We start from the raw sequence: 17,453 nt of genomic DNA on the forward strand, positions 1-17,453 counted from the left end.
TATGTGCAGGTTAGGTGGATTGGCCATGCTAAATTACCCCCATGATGTCCAGGGATATGCAAGCTAGGTGATTCAACCATGGGAAATGCAGGGTAACAGGAATAGGGTAGGGGGTTGGGTCTGGGTGGGATGCTCTTTGGAGGGTTGGTGCAGATTTGATGGATTGAATGGCCTGCTTCCACACTGTAGGGATTCTATGATTTAAGAGATCCTCTGGCTTAGAGGTAGGGACAGTACCATTGCTTCACAACATTTGAAGTCTTTTGATAGCCTCAGCAGCAATGCCTGATGAGCTAATGTAACGTGCACCTAATTGCTATCATGCAATAATCTACATCTTGATAAGAGCTACTTCTTATTAAGATTCAATAATGTCTGATCTTCCAAACCCATCTCAGCCAAAGAAGAGGATTGGTCAAAGCAGTCTTCTACCTCAAATACAACAATGTTCCCATTTCTTGAATGAATAAAAAGAAATAAGTTTAGCACACCAGACTAACTTTTTAAAACTCAACTTCAGATTCCTTGCAGCATCTGTGAGAATCATGACTATGTTTTTCTATTTAGTGCATCACAGACTGCAGTTATTTCCCTTCCTTCTAATTATTTTCAGGATTACTGGGGCGTGAAGTGTTAAATTGCAAGCCACACTTGCATAAAAGTGGCCAGCATTCCCTGAGTTTCGAAGTGGGTGAAGTAAATCAGGTGTTTAAAAGGATAAACGATAGGGAGAAGCTATTACCCTTCCTACGAGAATTTAGGCCAAAGCTTTATAATTAGAGCTGAGCCATTCAGGTTATGTGCTCATGTCTCTAGAGTAGGGATTGAACCTGTGAACCACTGAAACAGAGGGCAGGAGCACGCAGTAATTTGTCCATTATAGCCATCTCTCTTATATCAAGGATAAACCTTCCTGCTGTCTGATGAGCAGCTCCTAGGGACCGGATAGAAGAACCAGATTAAAACCTGTGCCTGTGCAATTATAACAACATTTTTAATTCTATATTCATGAGAAAGCTTTAACCACAAACTGATCAAAACACAAACAGAAAATGAAAATCTAACTGGCTGGCAAAACCTCTATGTTGTATTAATTCAAAATTAGCTTAGGATGTGCCTGTAGTATAACAGTAACAGACAAAGGAACAAACAATATTGTGATAATGAACCTCCTCCCAAAGCAAAACTCGACCAATTAAATCTACCATTTGTGACATGGCACCCACCTTAGCACTAGCCCCTACAAGAACTTGATTTCATAGAATTCTTACCCTGCCTTCAAGCTTATTAATGCATCCAAAACCGACTTCTGGTTGTACTTAGTCATGTAGCTGTGCATCTCAAAGTAATTGTTCCGGATGTTTCTCTCGGTGCTTCCATTGGGAACAGTCCCAAACCGGAAAGGAGGAGAAAAATCATTTGGTCTTTGAAACTGTGGAGCAAAAGAAAAGGCAAACTGACTCTGGCTGAGATTCAGATAGATATCCATGGGGAGGCCACTCATGCACACAAGTCATACTACTGTGTAGCCATATGATTTGAAAAGTGATGTGGAGGTTTGGACTGATAATCCTCCAGAACATTTTAAAAGAGAGACTGTATCAGTAAATGTCACTATGAAGCTGTTAGATTGTCACAAAATCCTTTTGATTTATTCATGTCCTCAACCTGCCATCTGTACCCACTCTGCCCGATATGTGATTCCAGTCTCACACTGGCACGGTTGAGTTGTAATGCCTTCTGAAGTAATCTGGAAAGCCACTTAACTGTAAAAATAACAATGATGTGCATTTATATGGTACCTTAAAAATGTTCTAAGCTATGTTTCCTCTAACTTTTCCTGACCTTCCCATGTCCATGCAGCTTAGAGGGCACATTGGTTTGAAGGGACTGAAAACTTCCGGCTTTGTATTAAACAAAAGCTTAGGATGTGCCTCTGGGATAACATAACAGTCAAAGAAGTGAATATATTTTGATAATGAAATTCCTCCCAGAGCAAAACTCGACCAATTATATCTGCCACTTGTGACTTGGCACCCACCTTACCATAAGCCCCACTAAAAATTATCATTCCCCTCCAAGCCACACACCATCCTGACTTGGCACTATGTCACCATTATTTCACTGTTTTTGGGTTCAAATCCTGGAACTCACTTACAAACAAAACTGTGAGGGTCCCTACACCCCAAGGACTGAAGCAGTTAGAGAAGGCAGCTACTTCACCAGGGCAACTAGGGGTGGACAATAAATGCTGATGCAGCCTGTGAGTCTTACATCCTATGAACAATTTTTTTTTAAAAATTCAACAAAATTTCACATCTAAAGTAATCGGCCAATTAGAGTTATGGAATTATATAGCATGGAAACAGAACCTTCAGTGAAACTCATTCATGCCAATCAGGCATCCTAAATTAATCTAGTCCCATTTGCCAGCATTTGGCCCCTATCCCTCTAAACACTTCCTATTAATGTACCTTTCCAGATGTTTTTAAATGTTGTAATTGTACCCACCTCCTCTGGCAGTTCATTCCATACACGCACCACCCTCTGCTTAAAAAGTTGCCCCTTAGCTTCCTTTTAAATCTTTCCCCTCTCGCCCTCTAGTTTTGGACTCCCCTGCCCTTTGGAAAAAGATTTTGGCTATTCACCCAATCCATGCCCCTCATGCTTTGATAAACCTCTAAAGGTCACCCTTCAGTCTCCGATGCTCCAGGGAAAATAGCCCCAACCTATTCAGTCTCTCCCTATAGCTTAAACCTTACAACATCCTGGTAAATCTTTTCTGCACCTTGTCAAGTTTAACAACATCTTTTCTATGGCAGGGATACCAGAATTAAATGAAAAGTATTCCAAGAGTGGCCTCACCAATGTCCTGTACAGCTGCACCATGACGTCCCAACTTCTATACTCAATGCACTGACCAATAAAGACAAGCATACCTAATTACCAAAAGCTTACTCAAAAATGTGGGTTTAAGGAGTCTGTTAAAGGTGGAAAGGGAGGAGGAGAGTTTTAGGGAGGCAATTGTGCAGTTTAGGGTGCAGACAGCTGAAGCAATATCACCTAAATGGTGGAGCAAGTAAAAGCAGGGAATATACAAGAGGTTAGAAAGTGAGCTGGGTAGACATCTTGGAAGTTTGGAGGGCCAGAGGAGATTAGAAGGTAAGGAGAGGCAAGCCCTTGGAGTGATTTTAAAAACAAATGCAAACTCATGGACTTTGTAAAATAGAAGCCAAATATTTAGGGGCCAACGAATTAAAAGCTGCAGAAGTTCTCAAGAAAAAAGCCCACTGCTACTTTCCCAGGGGAACTGAGGGATATGCAAAAACAGGCCAGCCTTACCAACGAGACCAACATCTTGAGAATGAATAATCTAAGTGCGAGCAGTAATTTTAACCGAATCCATTTTTCAAAAACAATAACAGAGAATACTGATCCTGGCCTTAAATGGGTATTTTACCAGTCCCATAGGGTTTCCATCCTTGCAAGTCCAGTTATAATAATTCCTTTTGCGTCTCTTCCACAAGCTCAGTGTTTCACGCACATGCATGCACATAGCTCTGATAGTCTGGGTTACCCTGTAAAGTATTTGCTCCTGTGTTCCTCTCCACTTCCTTGTCACTGGTGAAACCAATTGCACTGAAGAAGAAGGGATGGGATAGAAACCGTGGGCCCCACTGCTGCTGCTAATCCTGCCCTCAGACTCCAAGCTGAACACAGCAAGTCCCTCTAGATCCCCAATTTTCAATTCTTGGATCCTGATATAGCTACCCTGTCCTGGGAAAAGGTGCCTCCAGTAATTCTAGCCAATCTACCAAGGCTATATTTGATAAAATAGTGACAGTACTTAGTACGTACAAATAATAATGCAGGAAAATCTCATTGCTCTTTCACAAATTCATTTATTTGTGCAAATCTTAGGGTACACCATTGTGAGTCTAAACTTCACTTAACTACAGATTTTTAAAAGAAATTAAAATAAATCTTAATTCCCAGATCAGGAAGTATGCGAAGCCGAATTCACAGTATGCCACGTTTGCTAACCAATAAAGAAACATTGGTTTTCTGATGTCAAATCAATAATTTATAGGGAACAGTCACTCAGCTATTCAAGGTCTGGGTTGGAGGTACCTGGAACCTTACCTTCTTATCGCTCAGGCCCGATACTTGGTCCACATATTCCTCTTGGATCATAAATGCAGCAAGGTTGGCTGTGTAACTGGCCAAGAAGATCACAGCGAAGAAGGCCCAAACTGACACCATAATCTTGCTCGTGGTTCCCTTTGGGTTCTGGACTGGCACCGAGTTGTTGAAAACAAGGCCCCAGAGCAGCCAGATGGCTTTGCCGATGGTGAAAGAAGGCCCTCCTGGTTCTGCAGGACAAGATACGGGATAGGTTAATGGTTTCAAAGCTGTGGCCCCACCATCATCCGATCTGAGTGAAGGCTTTGTGAGGGTACAGGCCCATGAATGCTGGAAGCCATTGGCTTCTCACTCAGTATCACATTGTTGACATCCGATTCAATCCAAGGTCTGATAAGATGCTCATAGGACATGTATTACAGCAGTGACCAGGGGGACATGTGCAATTGAGGGAAATTGTAACTGCCCCACTGTGCTCTAAGCTGAATCTACTGCTGGAAGGCTAGGGAGTAGATTTTGACAATGAGTTGGCCACTTAGGTTATTCCAAGTACCTCAACTTGGAAAGAGAAAAGTACCTGGGAGTATGTTAGAGATTTTAATTTAATTTAGGAGCTCAAGATGGTTCTAACAGGATAACAGAAAGTCTGGATGAAAACTAAAAAAAACTACGGATGCTGTAAATCAGAAACAAAAGCAGAAATTGCTGGAAAAGCTCAACAGGTCTGTGGAGAGGAATCAGAGTTAATGTTTTGGGTCGAGCGTACTCTTCCTCAGGAAGGATCACTTGACTCAAAACGTTAACTCTGATTTCTTTCCACAAATGCCGCCAGACCTGCTGAGCTTTTCCAGCAATTTCTGTTTTTGTACAGATAGTCTGGAGTTAGTTTCACAATGGATTGACTCGCCAAGACGCTGTTAGGTCAGCTACAGGATATATAGCAATCAGTCCGCAGTTGCTCCCAGCTTCTCCTTATTCCAGTTTCGCTCAGTGGTAACTTTGAGTACCTGTCTCAAGGTGGTTTCCACTGTTTCCAGAGAATTTCATAAATCTATTAACAGCAGTAAAGCCTCTTCTGATGATGTGTCTTCCCCGATTCCTACTCAAGAACAAATTCTTAGAAGGTGGCAGGATGAGTGTCTTTGACTCAGACTGTCTCCATCCTAGCTCTAGTTGTGGTAGTTCGCAACATTGTAAAGCTCATTCTTTCTACTGACCACACAGAACCTTCTGCTGGTCTATGATTTTTAAAGAACCCTGTTACCTAATCTCAAACATGGCTTCTTCTGCCCTCTTTCCTTTCTCAATGTGAAACACATCAACTTTGCATTCAGGTAGAAATCTCATAGAATCCCTACAGTGTGGAAACAGGCCTGTCGACCCAACAAGTCCACACCGACCCTCAGAGCATCCCACCCAGACCCATTCCCCTGTTGGTTAACCAATTTTAGCCGCAACTCTCTTACATCGTAAGGGTAAGTAGAGAGTTTACAGCATGACTGTACACAACCTCAGCACCTTTCTGGGTCTTTGGGAGGCTAAGAGTTTATCAATTTTGAACTTGGTCAATGCTGCCATTGTTTCTAAGTAAATATGTCTTGCACCTTCTTCCCAGGAAAATGATTCAAACTCTCCTTTGATCTCTAATTATTAAACCACTCAGGCTGACTTCAGAACACATCACATGACCCCTTTTGTTTACCCTAAATTTAAAAACATAGCTTATAATATCACACAATTGCAACAACAGATTATGTAACAACGAATGGGGTTTGGGTGGATTACAATAAAAATAACATTTTACTGGAAGCAGTCCAAAATTAAATACAGTTTATGTTGTCTAGAGAATAACACAGAACTAGGTGTGAGCTACAGACTGGAATATAATCTGAGGGGTCAGGGTGGTGCTATAAAGACAATTTAATCAAAATATAGCACCACCCTGAACAAAAGACTAAAAAGATCCAGTCACCAATGCTAAGTAGTAGCAGTGTGTATTATCCATAAGATACCCTGCAGAAATTCACCAAAGATCCTTAGACAGCACCCTTCAAACCCACGACCACTTCCATCTATAAGGGCAGCAGATATATGGGAACAACATCACCTGCAAGTTCCCCTCCAAGACTCTCACCATCCTGACTTGGAAATATATTGCCGTTCCTTCACTGTCGCTGGGTCGAAATCATGGAGTTCCCCCCCTAAGGGTATTGTGTGTCAACCTACAGCATGTGGACTGCAGTGGTTCAAGAAGGCAGCTCACCATTACCTTCTCAAAGGCAACTAGGGGCAGACAATAAAATGCTGCTAGCCAACGATATCCACATTCCACAAGTGAATAAAAAAATTGGGTGGATTAAGAGTGGAACAATAGATATACAAGTGTGTGTGAGACATAAAGGCTGGAATCTAATTGATGAAGTTTGATATACAGATTTGGAGAGCAGTGTAGATTTCAACAGATCCCTTGCTTCAGGAAAAATCTGTTGAAGTGAGGCAGCAAACACAATTGTTTACTGCCACTCTGTAATTGGGTTACAGCAAGCATTCCATTCAAATCCAGCTGTAAGATATTTTATATATAGAATGCGAGGCTGCCTAAGAGATCAATGGCACAAATACAGCAGCTTACCCCTTCCATCAGCGAGACATCGGTTGTATCCCACAGGGCTGAAGTATTCAAAGACAAACACTGCGACAGCAGAGACAATCAGGAGCATTACGAACATCATCACCCAGACATCTGCACTGAATGGCTCTGTTGCACCGGAAAGCAAAGTGTTAGAGTCCATAGCATCAACACATTATACATTAATCCCCCTGCACCCAAAACACTGCTGTTACAGAGATAGTGAGTGTCATGGAGAGAATGACCGTCCAATCAGCTTAGTAATACCTTTCGTCACCACACAAACATGGAGCGTATCTTAAGCAAGAATGGCATGAATCTTCACCACGGTGAACTACTTAAATTAAGGTATTTTTCTCAAATTTATTCTCGGGATGCCACTAGCATGGCTGTCATTTGCTACACTTCTCAACATCAGAAGGAATCCTTCAACCAAACTCGTTATAGAATGGAATTGTCTGTCATTAAGTATTGTGGTTTTCAGTCAAAGCTCTATTGCAAAAGGTGGAAGGCACACCCCAAAATGTGAAAACCCAGATTTCACAATGCACAGATTTTAATTATCACTGGCACTGACCTGGGTCCTGCTGGTAATTTTGTGAACAAGCAAAGAAATAGTATTTGGAAAGGCATCAACAAGGTTGAGAATAGAAATTCCTTTCTATGTTGAACAAGAGAGCCAATGACGTTCAAGTTAATGTTGTGATCAAGGAAGGGAGGGCTGAGGGAGGAGGAAGATGACAAGGAAGACAAGAGGAAAGAAGTGAGGAAGGAAGGCTTACAATTTTATGGTGCCTTTCACAGCTGTCAGAAATCTCCAAGTGCTTTGTGGCTAATGAGATGTTCGAAATTTGGTCACTGTTACAACATGACAGTTAATTTGAATGCAGCAAGCTTCCAAAATCAATGATGTGATAATGACCAGATAATGAATTTTTGCATTTTTGATTGAAGGTTAAGTATTGGTCAGAACATCATGGATAACTCTGTGCTTCCTCAAAATAGTGCAATGGGATATCTTAAAGCCCATTCTGGACCTTGGTTTAATGTCTCATCCAAAAAATGGCATTGCCTTCAGTACAGTGTTACTGCCTCAGTGTGGCATTGCAGGGTCTTATGATTTTGTGTTCCAGGACTGATGCAAATTCAACTCAGAACAATCGGACTAAGAAGGCATGACTTCTTCTGAGACGTCTTGGGGTTTCTGAGGATCATGATGATCAGGACAGCTAGTGAGTGAAATTACCTTGATTGGTGTCACAAAGAAACATTCTATTTAGTCAAGTCTCGAACTGAAATTACTCAAATTGGCATGACCTTGACCACAAACAAAATGAAGGCGCGCTGAACTTTAAGCCAGTTACCCAGAAAAGCAGAGGGTGACACAGTTCCATTGCTCCGAGACACCATTACACTGATCCCAGTCTCTATAAAAGGGACTGAGAAGTCCACCACCTCTGATCGTTCTTCATTAATGGTTAATGAGCCAACAGCCATCTGTGCCTGCTTCCTTACCACCTGGAAGTAGAAAGGAGTACTTTTATAAAGGTGAACATTAGCTATGTCACTAGCCATTTCCCAATAATCAGTCAATTGGTGTAACCCCATGAGTTTATGTGGACAGATCACACAAAGTATTTATTCCCTTCAGTACAGGAAGATTAAAAATCATGTAGAACGCCTACACAGTGTGGAAGCAGGCCATTTGGCCTATCAACTCCACACCACCCCTCCAAACAGCATCCCACCCCTCTACCCTATCCCTGTAACCCATGGCTAATTCACCTAACCTGCACATCCCTAGACACTATGGGCAATTTAATATGACCAATCCACCTAACCTGCACATTTTTATATTAATGGGTGAGTGAAATGAGTTTTTTTTTTAGTGGATGGGTTACAAACAATATTTGGCACAGAAATAGGCCTCTCATCCCTCCATCCCAGTGCTTCTCCACCTCTCCCTGGTATATCCCTCAATGCTGTATGCTTCAACCGTTGCATGTAGCAGGAAGTTCAGCACTCTCTGTTAAGAATTTCCTCCTAAATTCTTTGTTTCAACTTCGTCGCTAAACCCCTTTGTGGAATTGTTGACAAGTGGACTAAATGAGACGGAAAACAGAGTGGGCTGTAAAAACAGTTGCCAAATTACTGTCGCCTATTTTATATGGAGAGCCGACGACATTATCAGGTGTTGTCCAGATCAGGTAGGAGAGTCAAATAGATTTCACTGAAGACCAAGGAATCATATTGATTCTGCCCCTCCCATCTCACTGACCAATCCCCACCACTCCCTAACTGCACTCACTTATTACTGTCCCATCTACCTTCCCCAGCCCCACCCCTCCTCTCTATTTATTTCTGAGCTCCCTTCCTCCTCCCCATTTCTGAAGAAGGGTCCTGACCCAAAATGTCAACTTTCCTACTCCTCTGATGCTGCCTAGTCTGCTGTGCTTCTCCAGCTCCATACAGTGTTATCTCTGACTCCAGCATCTGCAGTTCTTGCTATCTCATCTTATTCTGAAGCTGTGTCTCCTCATTCCAAAATAAAAATAAAATACTACACATGTCAGAAAGCTGAAATAAAAATAAGAAATTGCTGGAAGAACTCAGCAGGTCTGGCAGCATCTGTGGAGACAGAAAAACAGAGTTAACATTTTGAGTTTAATGGGAATCTTTGGCACCCTAGTTTTATTCTCTCCCACAATAGGAGAATGTAGAGCTCCTTTTCTTAAATAAAAAAGACAGTTTGTAATTGACCTGATGAAGATTAAGGTAAGAAAATGTCTCTTTTTGAAAATAAATTGCTGTTTTAAATGTCCCTACTTGTATATTCCAGTCCCTACTTGTATATTCCAATCCCTCCATGATCTTACACATTATATTAAGATCACTTCTCATTCTTCTAAACTCCATTGGGTAGAGGCCCATTGGTTCAATCTTTCTTCATAAAATGAATCCATTGTCCCAGGAATGAGTCCATTGGACTCTCTCTGAACTGCATCTGACACAATTTTATCTTTTTTTCAAATAGAGAGACCAAAGCTGTGCACTGTATTCCAGATGTAAAGATAATTGAATGGAGATAAATTACAGAACTCAGTGGTTCAGAGGGATCTGGGTGGCCTCGTAAATGAATCATATTTTAATATGCAGGTACAGCACATAGTTAGGAAGGCAAATATAATGCTGCCATTTAATGCAAAGGGATTAGAATTTACAAGTAGGGGCATTTAAGATAGCAATTTTTTTTTCAAAGAGACATTTTCTTACCTTATTCTTCATCAGGTCAATTACAAACTGTCCTTTATTAATAAAAAGCAGCTCTGTATTTGTTGGACACTTGCTAGATTTTTATTGAATTTCATAACCCCAAAACATGGATAGCACAGTAGCTCAGTGGTTAGCACTGCTCCCTCACAGTGCCAGGGACCTGGGTTTGATTCCACCCTCAGACAACTGTCTGTGTGGAGTTTGAACATTCTCCTTCTGTCTATATGGGTTTCCTCAGGGTGCTCTGTTTTCCTCCTACAGTCCAAAGATGTGCAGTTTAGGTGGATTGGCCATGTTAAATTGTCCATAGTATCCATGGATGTGCAGGCTAGGTGGATTAGCCATGGGAAATGCAGAGTCATGGGGATAGGGTAGAGATGGGTCTGGCTGGGATGGTCTTCGGAGGGTCAGTGTGGATTTGATGGGCAGAATGGCCTGCTTTCACACTGTAGGGATTCTATGATTCTAAAACCAACAATCTTTATTGGCATTTTTTGAGATGGCATCCTACAATTAATCCAATGTAAGATTATAACTTACCAAAAGATGGGTTTCAACTAATTAACATTGGGTTACTAACACAATGCCATAACAACTAAACATCTGCATGAACTCACAGAACCTCTTGGTGGCTTCTCATTAATTGTGATACACAACCAGAGGTGATTCTATTTGGTAACAAATACAGAGAATTGACTTACTTCTCCAACCAGGCCATTCCATGTCCCGTTGATTTTCTTCCCGTGTTTTCCATTTGTCACCAGGTATAAATCATATGTAAACTTGACATACTTTGCAATTTTCTTCAAAATGTCAATACAAAATCCTTTACAGCATCGCTTGATATAGATTCCTGCTTCAGTCTCATTCCTGGGAGCAATAAAAAGAACAAAACAAATGGGGTTTTTTTGTTGTGAAGAGCTGACGAGGATTCTTCCAGCGATTGGTGTCTTCTCCTTACACTGTCTTCATAATTTACAGATTCAGAAATTGCTCTCCACTGAATTATTCTCATGTTTTCCACTGTTGTAGCTTCTATGACCTTGGCTTTTGCAATTATTTCTCCACTTTTTAAGTCATTTCTGCCTCTTGTCCATGCCATTTATGGGCCTATCCAATTAAAAGAACATTTTCTACTGCAACAACAAAGTCAACAGGTAATTTATTTGTCTATTCTAACCACTGCCTTTCAGATATTAGTGATGTGATGTGTGGCAATAAGATACCTAAAGCAAACATATCTACTTAACAATCAGAAAAGGACTTTTGGCATCTTATTTATTTCAGTATTTGAAATGATTAATGTCTTGCTTGCCTAGACTTTGAGAACAGCTCTCTTTGCTCCTCGAATAAACCTTCTCCACCTCAAGGGAATACATAACAGAATATATCAATTCTAAGATATTTGATTAACTCTTTGCACAGACTAACTCAGTGAAGGCAAATCAACAAGGTATGTGGTAGGATCACTGCTACAGAAAGATTTATCAGGAATTCAGGTCACAAAATAGTGTTGGATAAAATTCAGGTCCTTTTGCTATTTTGGAACAGATTGTGCATTGAGTAAATCAAATATTGTGAGGACTTGCCTTGGAACTGCAATTGCTTTAACAGCAGAACATTCCTGCAAGTGCGTGAAGGAGCATAAACACGACCTTTTTCACTGCTTTCATGGTGAAATTACTATGGTATACCAAAAGCATCTCTAACAAAAATTCCTGCCTGTCGCAATTTTTATTTTTATTTTTTGCTGTATACATTGCTCCTGTGTAATTACCTTAACTTTTCAATAAATTTCACTTTTAGTTTTAGCTGGAACATAATGTTATGACAGTGTGACATTTACCAATTTGCAGAATGGTTATGGAATCAGAGTGATTCAGCCAGTAACGCATCATATAATGGTAACAGGGACAATTGACATGGGACCCCAAACATGTCAGCCAGAACACAAAGAAAGTCAGCCTAAGACAGACAATGTGAATTGAAATGGTGAGCATAAGACAACATTCTGTTTTTGTTCCATAATAATATGCCATTTTATCAAGTGGAAGGAAATATAACTTTAAAAGTGTTGGTTGGCAGAATGGGTGAACACAATGCAGTTACATAACTGCAGACTCAGGAGTCCTAAAAGGAATCAGTGATATAGTGGTTTTTGTTACTGGACTAGCAATATAACATTCTGAGTCAACTATCCAGAAGCAGAAGTTCAAATCTCACCAGTAATTGGAGAATTTAAATTCAGATAATAAAAAATTCTGTTTAAAAAAAGCTTTGATGACCATGTAACTACCTGTTTGTTTTTTGTTTAGAAAAGCAATTTGATGTCTTCTACTGAAACAGATCTGCCATCCATCATAGGTTGAGCCTTTATATGAGTCCAAATCTCAGCAATGTGGGTAGCGGGAGACAGTGTTTTAAAGGTATCATGACAGAGGGCATGAACAGAAATACCCCAGAAAATGTATTCCCTTACATTTTGATGTCTAAATTCTGTTTCTTTCAAAAATGGACAACTTTGCTGGACTCATAAAACAGCTGAGGTTGATCATATTTCCAGAAGCTCTGAACCCTTTGAATTGTAGATGCATTTATATAAAAGCTTATACAGAGGGCTTCAAGCTGAGCTGACTCCCTCCAGCCAACCCTGGACAAAGGGAACTTTCAAAATATATCATGTTAAAGTGGGCCTTAATGTTCTTACAATTCCCTCTTCACTTTGCAATGGTAACTATGCCTGGGGAAATAAAGCTACATTGTTAGTGTAACAACCTTCCAATTATCCCACCAAGATGGGCCCACAGTATCTGAAATGACTATCTTTATGACTGACTAAAATCTGAGCTTGTTTAATTGCTTCAGGATACAATTTTGCGATTATAAGTCAGTTGTTGTTTAACTTCCAAAGGGAGAGCTGGACTCCAGGCTGAGTTGGTAACCTGCCTCAGATTGCCAACCCTACCCCCCACGCTGCTGGCTGGAAAGAATCCTACACTTTGCCTGCAAGAAGGATAACTATTGGATATAATCACTGATCGACCACCACTGGATATTGACATCTGAGAAGTTGCAACTGTGAACTGATTTTTAATACCTCTGGATTTACCAAAGTTTTTAATTTGCAACAAACACAGAAATTGCTGGAAAAGCTCAGCAGGTCTGGCAGCATCTGTGAGGAGAAATCAGAGTTAACGTTTCGTATCCACTGACTCTTCCTCAGGGTCTCCTGTCTCCTGTCTGGTCCTGTCCTCCTTAACTTCCTGAGTGCTTAGGATATGGTTTCAGTGACAATGCAATTCTCCCATCTTTTGAATTTTTTGTAAACAAACCTATCTTTAAATGCATTTTAGGGTGACACAGTGGCTCTGTGATTAGCACTGCTACCTCACAGTGCTAGGGACCTGGGTTCAATTCCAGACTTGGATGACTGCCTGTGTGGAGTTTGCACATTCTCCCTGTGTCTGCATGGGTTCCCTCTGGGTGCTCTGGTTTCCTCCCACAGTCCAAAGATATGGAGGTGAGGTGGATTGGCCGTGCCAGATTGCCTCATAATGTTCAGGGATGTGCAAGCTAGGTGGGTCATCCATGGGATATGCAGGGTTACAAGGATGGGGTCAATCTGGAGACGATGCCCTTCAGAGGGCTGGTGTGGACTTGGGCTGAATAACCTGCTTGCACACTGTAGAGATTCTATGAAATGTTTTTGCTATGGGCTTAGTTCAAAAGATGGAATCCAAAAACCAGGGTTTTGGGAATACCTTTCAGCCTACCTTAATAAGAAGTGATATTAAAAGGGAAAGGGGTAAATCAACAGTATCTCGCTGAGATTGGACTGAAGGGAGGAAAAGCAATCATAACTAAAATTCACCCTCATTTCCCCCTTTGTCTATGACAATGATAATGAAATTAGATGAATAATTCAGAGGCCCAGGTAAACGCTCTACGGACACAGGTTCAAATCCTCAATGGTAGCTGATGGAATTTAATTTAAATTAATAAATCTGGAATATAAAGCTATTCTCAGTAATGGTGACCATGAAACTATCCTCAATTGCTGTATAAACCCATCTGGTTCACTAGTGCCCTTTAGGCAACTGCTTTCCTTACCTGGTCTGGCCCATATGTGACTTCAGACCCACAATAATGTGGTGGACTATTAAATAGCCTCTGAAGTAACCTAGCTAGCCATTCAGTACAAGGGCAAATAGGAATGGGCAACAAATGTCGGAGGTGCAAGCAACATCCACATCCCATGAATGGATTGAAAAAAGTTGTAGGCAGTTTAGGGCAGCATAGTGGCTCAGTGGTTAACAGTGCTGCCTCAGCATGCCAGAAGATCTGGTTCAAATCCAACCTCAGGTGACCGTCTACGTGGAGTTTGTACATTCTCCTTGCGTCTGTGTGGGTTTCCTCCCACAGTCCAAAGACATGCAGTGTAGATGGATTGGCCATGCTAAATTGCCATAGTGTCTAGGGATATGTAGGTTAGGAGGATTGTTCATGAGAAATGCAGAGTTATGGTGTGGGTGGGATGCTCTTTGGAAGGTTGGTGTGGACTCAATGGGCTGAATGGCCAGTTCCCACACTGTAGGGAATGCTATGAACTGCTAATGACTCTTTAAAGCCACTCAGCTAAGGACAATAAATGCTGGCCTTGCTGGTCAACACACATTCCACAAATGAATTAAAGAAACTGCAGACTGTGGGAAGTATTTGTGTAACTCTGGTCTTACACTACAACTAATTTTACTTCCTATTGAACTCAGTGTTGGTTCTGACATAAAAAAGTGTTTACCTGATCCTATGGATTCCCGTCCAGTGGGTTTGATTAATATAATAAATAATATTTCAGCAAGTGGTCAATTGATTGAACACAATCACATTTCCATGATATAAACTGTCATTGTTGATTCATTCAAAACCAAATCGCAGAATAATTATAATGGAAGCCATTAAAAAGGAGACCATTTGACCCAGAGATAGTAGGAACTGCAGATGCTGGAGAATCTGAGATAACAAGGTGTAGAGCTGGATGAACACAGCAGGCCAAGCAGCATCAGAGGAGCAGGAAGGCTGACGTTTCGGGCCTAGACCCTTCTTCAGAACATGTTTGCATCGGCTCTCCACGTGAGCATCTCACTCAATATCATTCTCCAGCCTTATTCCTGCAACCCTGCAAATGATGTCTTTTCAAACATATCTAACATCCATCAACGTATTGATTAAACCTGCCTCTACCTCACTTGTCAGGCAGTGTGTTCTGGACTCTAAACACTGATTGTGGGAAAAGTCTTTGTCTTTTGTCACATTTGCTTCTTTTGCCAATTTACTTAAATTCACCTGTGTATGTGAATGGGAACAATTTCTACTGTACACCCTATCAAGGGCCAAATTCAATCTCTTTCAGAAGATAACATTTTGAAATTTGAGACAATGAGGTAAGTATATGTAGACTGAGGAGAATTAGACAAATTAGGACCAATTGTTTCAATTGTTCTACATGTCTGAGTCTCCTGTTGACAAATTGATGGCAACTGATTGTCAGGATTACTGAATGACTCCATTGTCATTGTATCGCTTGATGATACAGTACTAGGAAAGTCAAAGGCAAACCGGGTGGTCAGCGATCTTTCTTCTTCTCTGTTTCTAAGGCACCTCTGTTGCTGAAGCAGCCTCTGTGTTGTACTGGTTTTTTAACCGGCTGCAGTTGTTCCGTGCTCCTGGAGGGCAGAAGCTTCTCCAATCTGTTTGCATTTCATGGGCGTGATGCAACTATCTGCAGGATTAATAGATCTGACAAAAATATTAGGACGACCAGAGGTACAAGGCTCTCATTTGCGCAGATAATCTTCCTTGGCTGCAAGGAGATAAGGGATTCTAGGAGACACATCATGGAACAGCTAATGAGAAATTTAATTGCATTCCAATTTCCTTGATTTAATGTAGATTGTGTAACTGCTTCTTTTCTTTGATAATTTCATCATGTAACAGTATAAGGAAGCGGAGCTGGACCGGTCTATTCGGCCCTTCAAGCCTAACTCCACCATTCAAGATCTCAATTTAACCTTTCCATATTATTCCTATATCCCTTAATTGTCTTAGTATTCAAGAACCTATCAACCTGTTTTGTAGGTACTCTATGCCCTAGCTGGAGGAGAAAATTCCAAAGAATCACGACTCTATGAGACCATAAAACTTAGGAGTAGAAGTAGACTATTTACCTCATTGGGTCTGCTCCACCATTCAATGAGGTCATGGCTAATATGATAATCCTCAACTCCACTTCCCTGCCTTCATTCCATTTGAGTAAAGAATTTGCAACATATACTTTACACAAAAATATATATAAAAATTCTCCCTTTCAAGCAGAACCGGGGCCCATACAACCAAAGGGATAGAAGTCTGCCTTTGGCACCAAGGCAGAATGGTCACTCATTATACTACCTATCAGCACTACCTCAGCCTCTACAATTGTTAAAGGCAGGCCTCCACCCGGCTGTATTGTCCATTAGAGAACCATCGTTCAAAAAGTAAAATGTAACAAAATTGCCAAAACGTACGTGGATTTAACTTGCTTCCGGCAGGGCACTGTGTTCCTCATGCACGTTCCACTCAGTGAGTCAACATCCTCCACAATGACAAATGGTGCTTCTTCCAGCGTGACAATGCTCAAGTGGTCATCTTCCTCCTCCGACTCTGAGAACAAGTAGTACCGGGGCCAGACATGGTATTTCATCGTCAGCCTCTTCGCCTCCCACTTCCCGACCTGCAGAGAAGCAAACACAACCTGATGAGTCAAACGACTGACAAACCAGCAACACCCAAGTGAGGGCACATGGCAAATGTGTCACCGGCTGGTCAATTGAAGACTAACGCACCTTGGAGTCAGATCAAGCAAACCTCATGCCCATGATTTCCTGAACGACATTCCCTATGTGACTTGTTCTTTGGCTGGACCTGCCATACTGGGGTTTGAACTTACAGTTTCCATATTATTCATCCAGTAATTTAACAACATTACCATGTCCTGAGCCATTAATTAATGGTCAGAGAATCATGCCAGATGCAGCATTGCCATGAATGATGTCCCATTGGTATCATATTCAGAATCCTGTCACATTTGTGTCATTTTGAGGTTTAGAATCACAGAAACTCTACAGTGTGGAAGCAGGCCATTTGGCCCATTGAGTGTGCACTGATCCTCTGAAGAACATCCCACCCAATACCCATAACCCTTTATTTCCTGTGGCTAATCCACCTGTCTGCACATCCCTAGACACTATGGGCAATTTAGCATGGCCAATCCACCTAACCTGCACATCTTTGGACTGTGGGAGGAAACCAGAGCACCCAGCAGAAACCTAACAGACACAGGGAGAATGCACAAACTCCCTGCACCACCCCC

The 17,453-nt window shown here is 41.3% G+C and overlaps 1 protein-coding gene across 1 annotated transcript in view; it reads right to left on the reverse strand.

Moving 5' to 3' along the window:
* Positions 1-17,453, reverse strand: part of LOC109922578 (glutamate receptor ionotropic, NMDA 2B-like) — a 263,374-nt gene that overhangs the window by 45,256 nt on the left and 200,665 nt on the right. Inside the window, exons 5-10 of the mRNA XM_048617643.1 lie at positions 16,609-16,814; positions 10,747-10,915; positions 8,137-8,290; positions 6,776-6,901; positions 4,144-4,373; positions 1,272-1,432 (exon numbers count right to left, since the gene is read on the reverse strand). Coding sequence (XP_048473600.1) covers positions 1,272-1,432; positions 4,144-4,373; positions 6,776-6,901; positions 8,137-8,290; positions 10,747-10,915; positions 16,609-16,814 — 1,046 coding nt within the window. The remainder of the gene's footprint in view (positions 1-1,271; positions 1,433-4,143; positions 4,374-6,775; positions 6,902-8,136; positions 8,291-10,746; positions 10,916-16,608; positions 16,815-17,453) is intronic.

The sequence above is a fragment of the Rhincodon typus genome, chromosome 37, assembly GCF_021869965.1.
Source record: "Rhincodon typus isolate 14 chromosome 37, sRhiTyp1.1, whole genome shotgun sequence".
NCBI classification, from domain to species: domain Eukaryota; kingdom Metazoa; phylum Chordata; class Chondrichthyes; order Orectolobiformes; family Rhincodontidae; genus Rhincodon; species Rhincodon typus.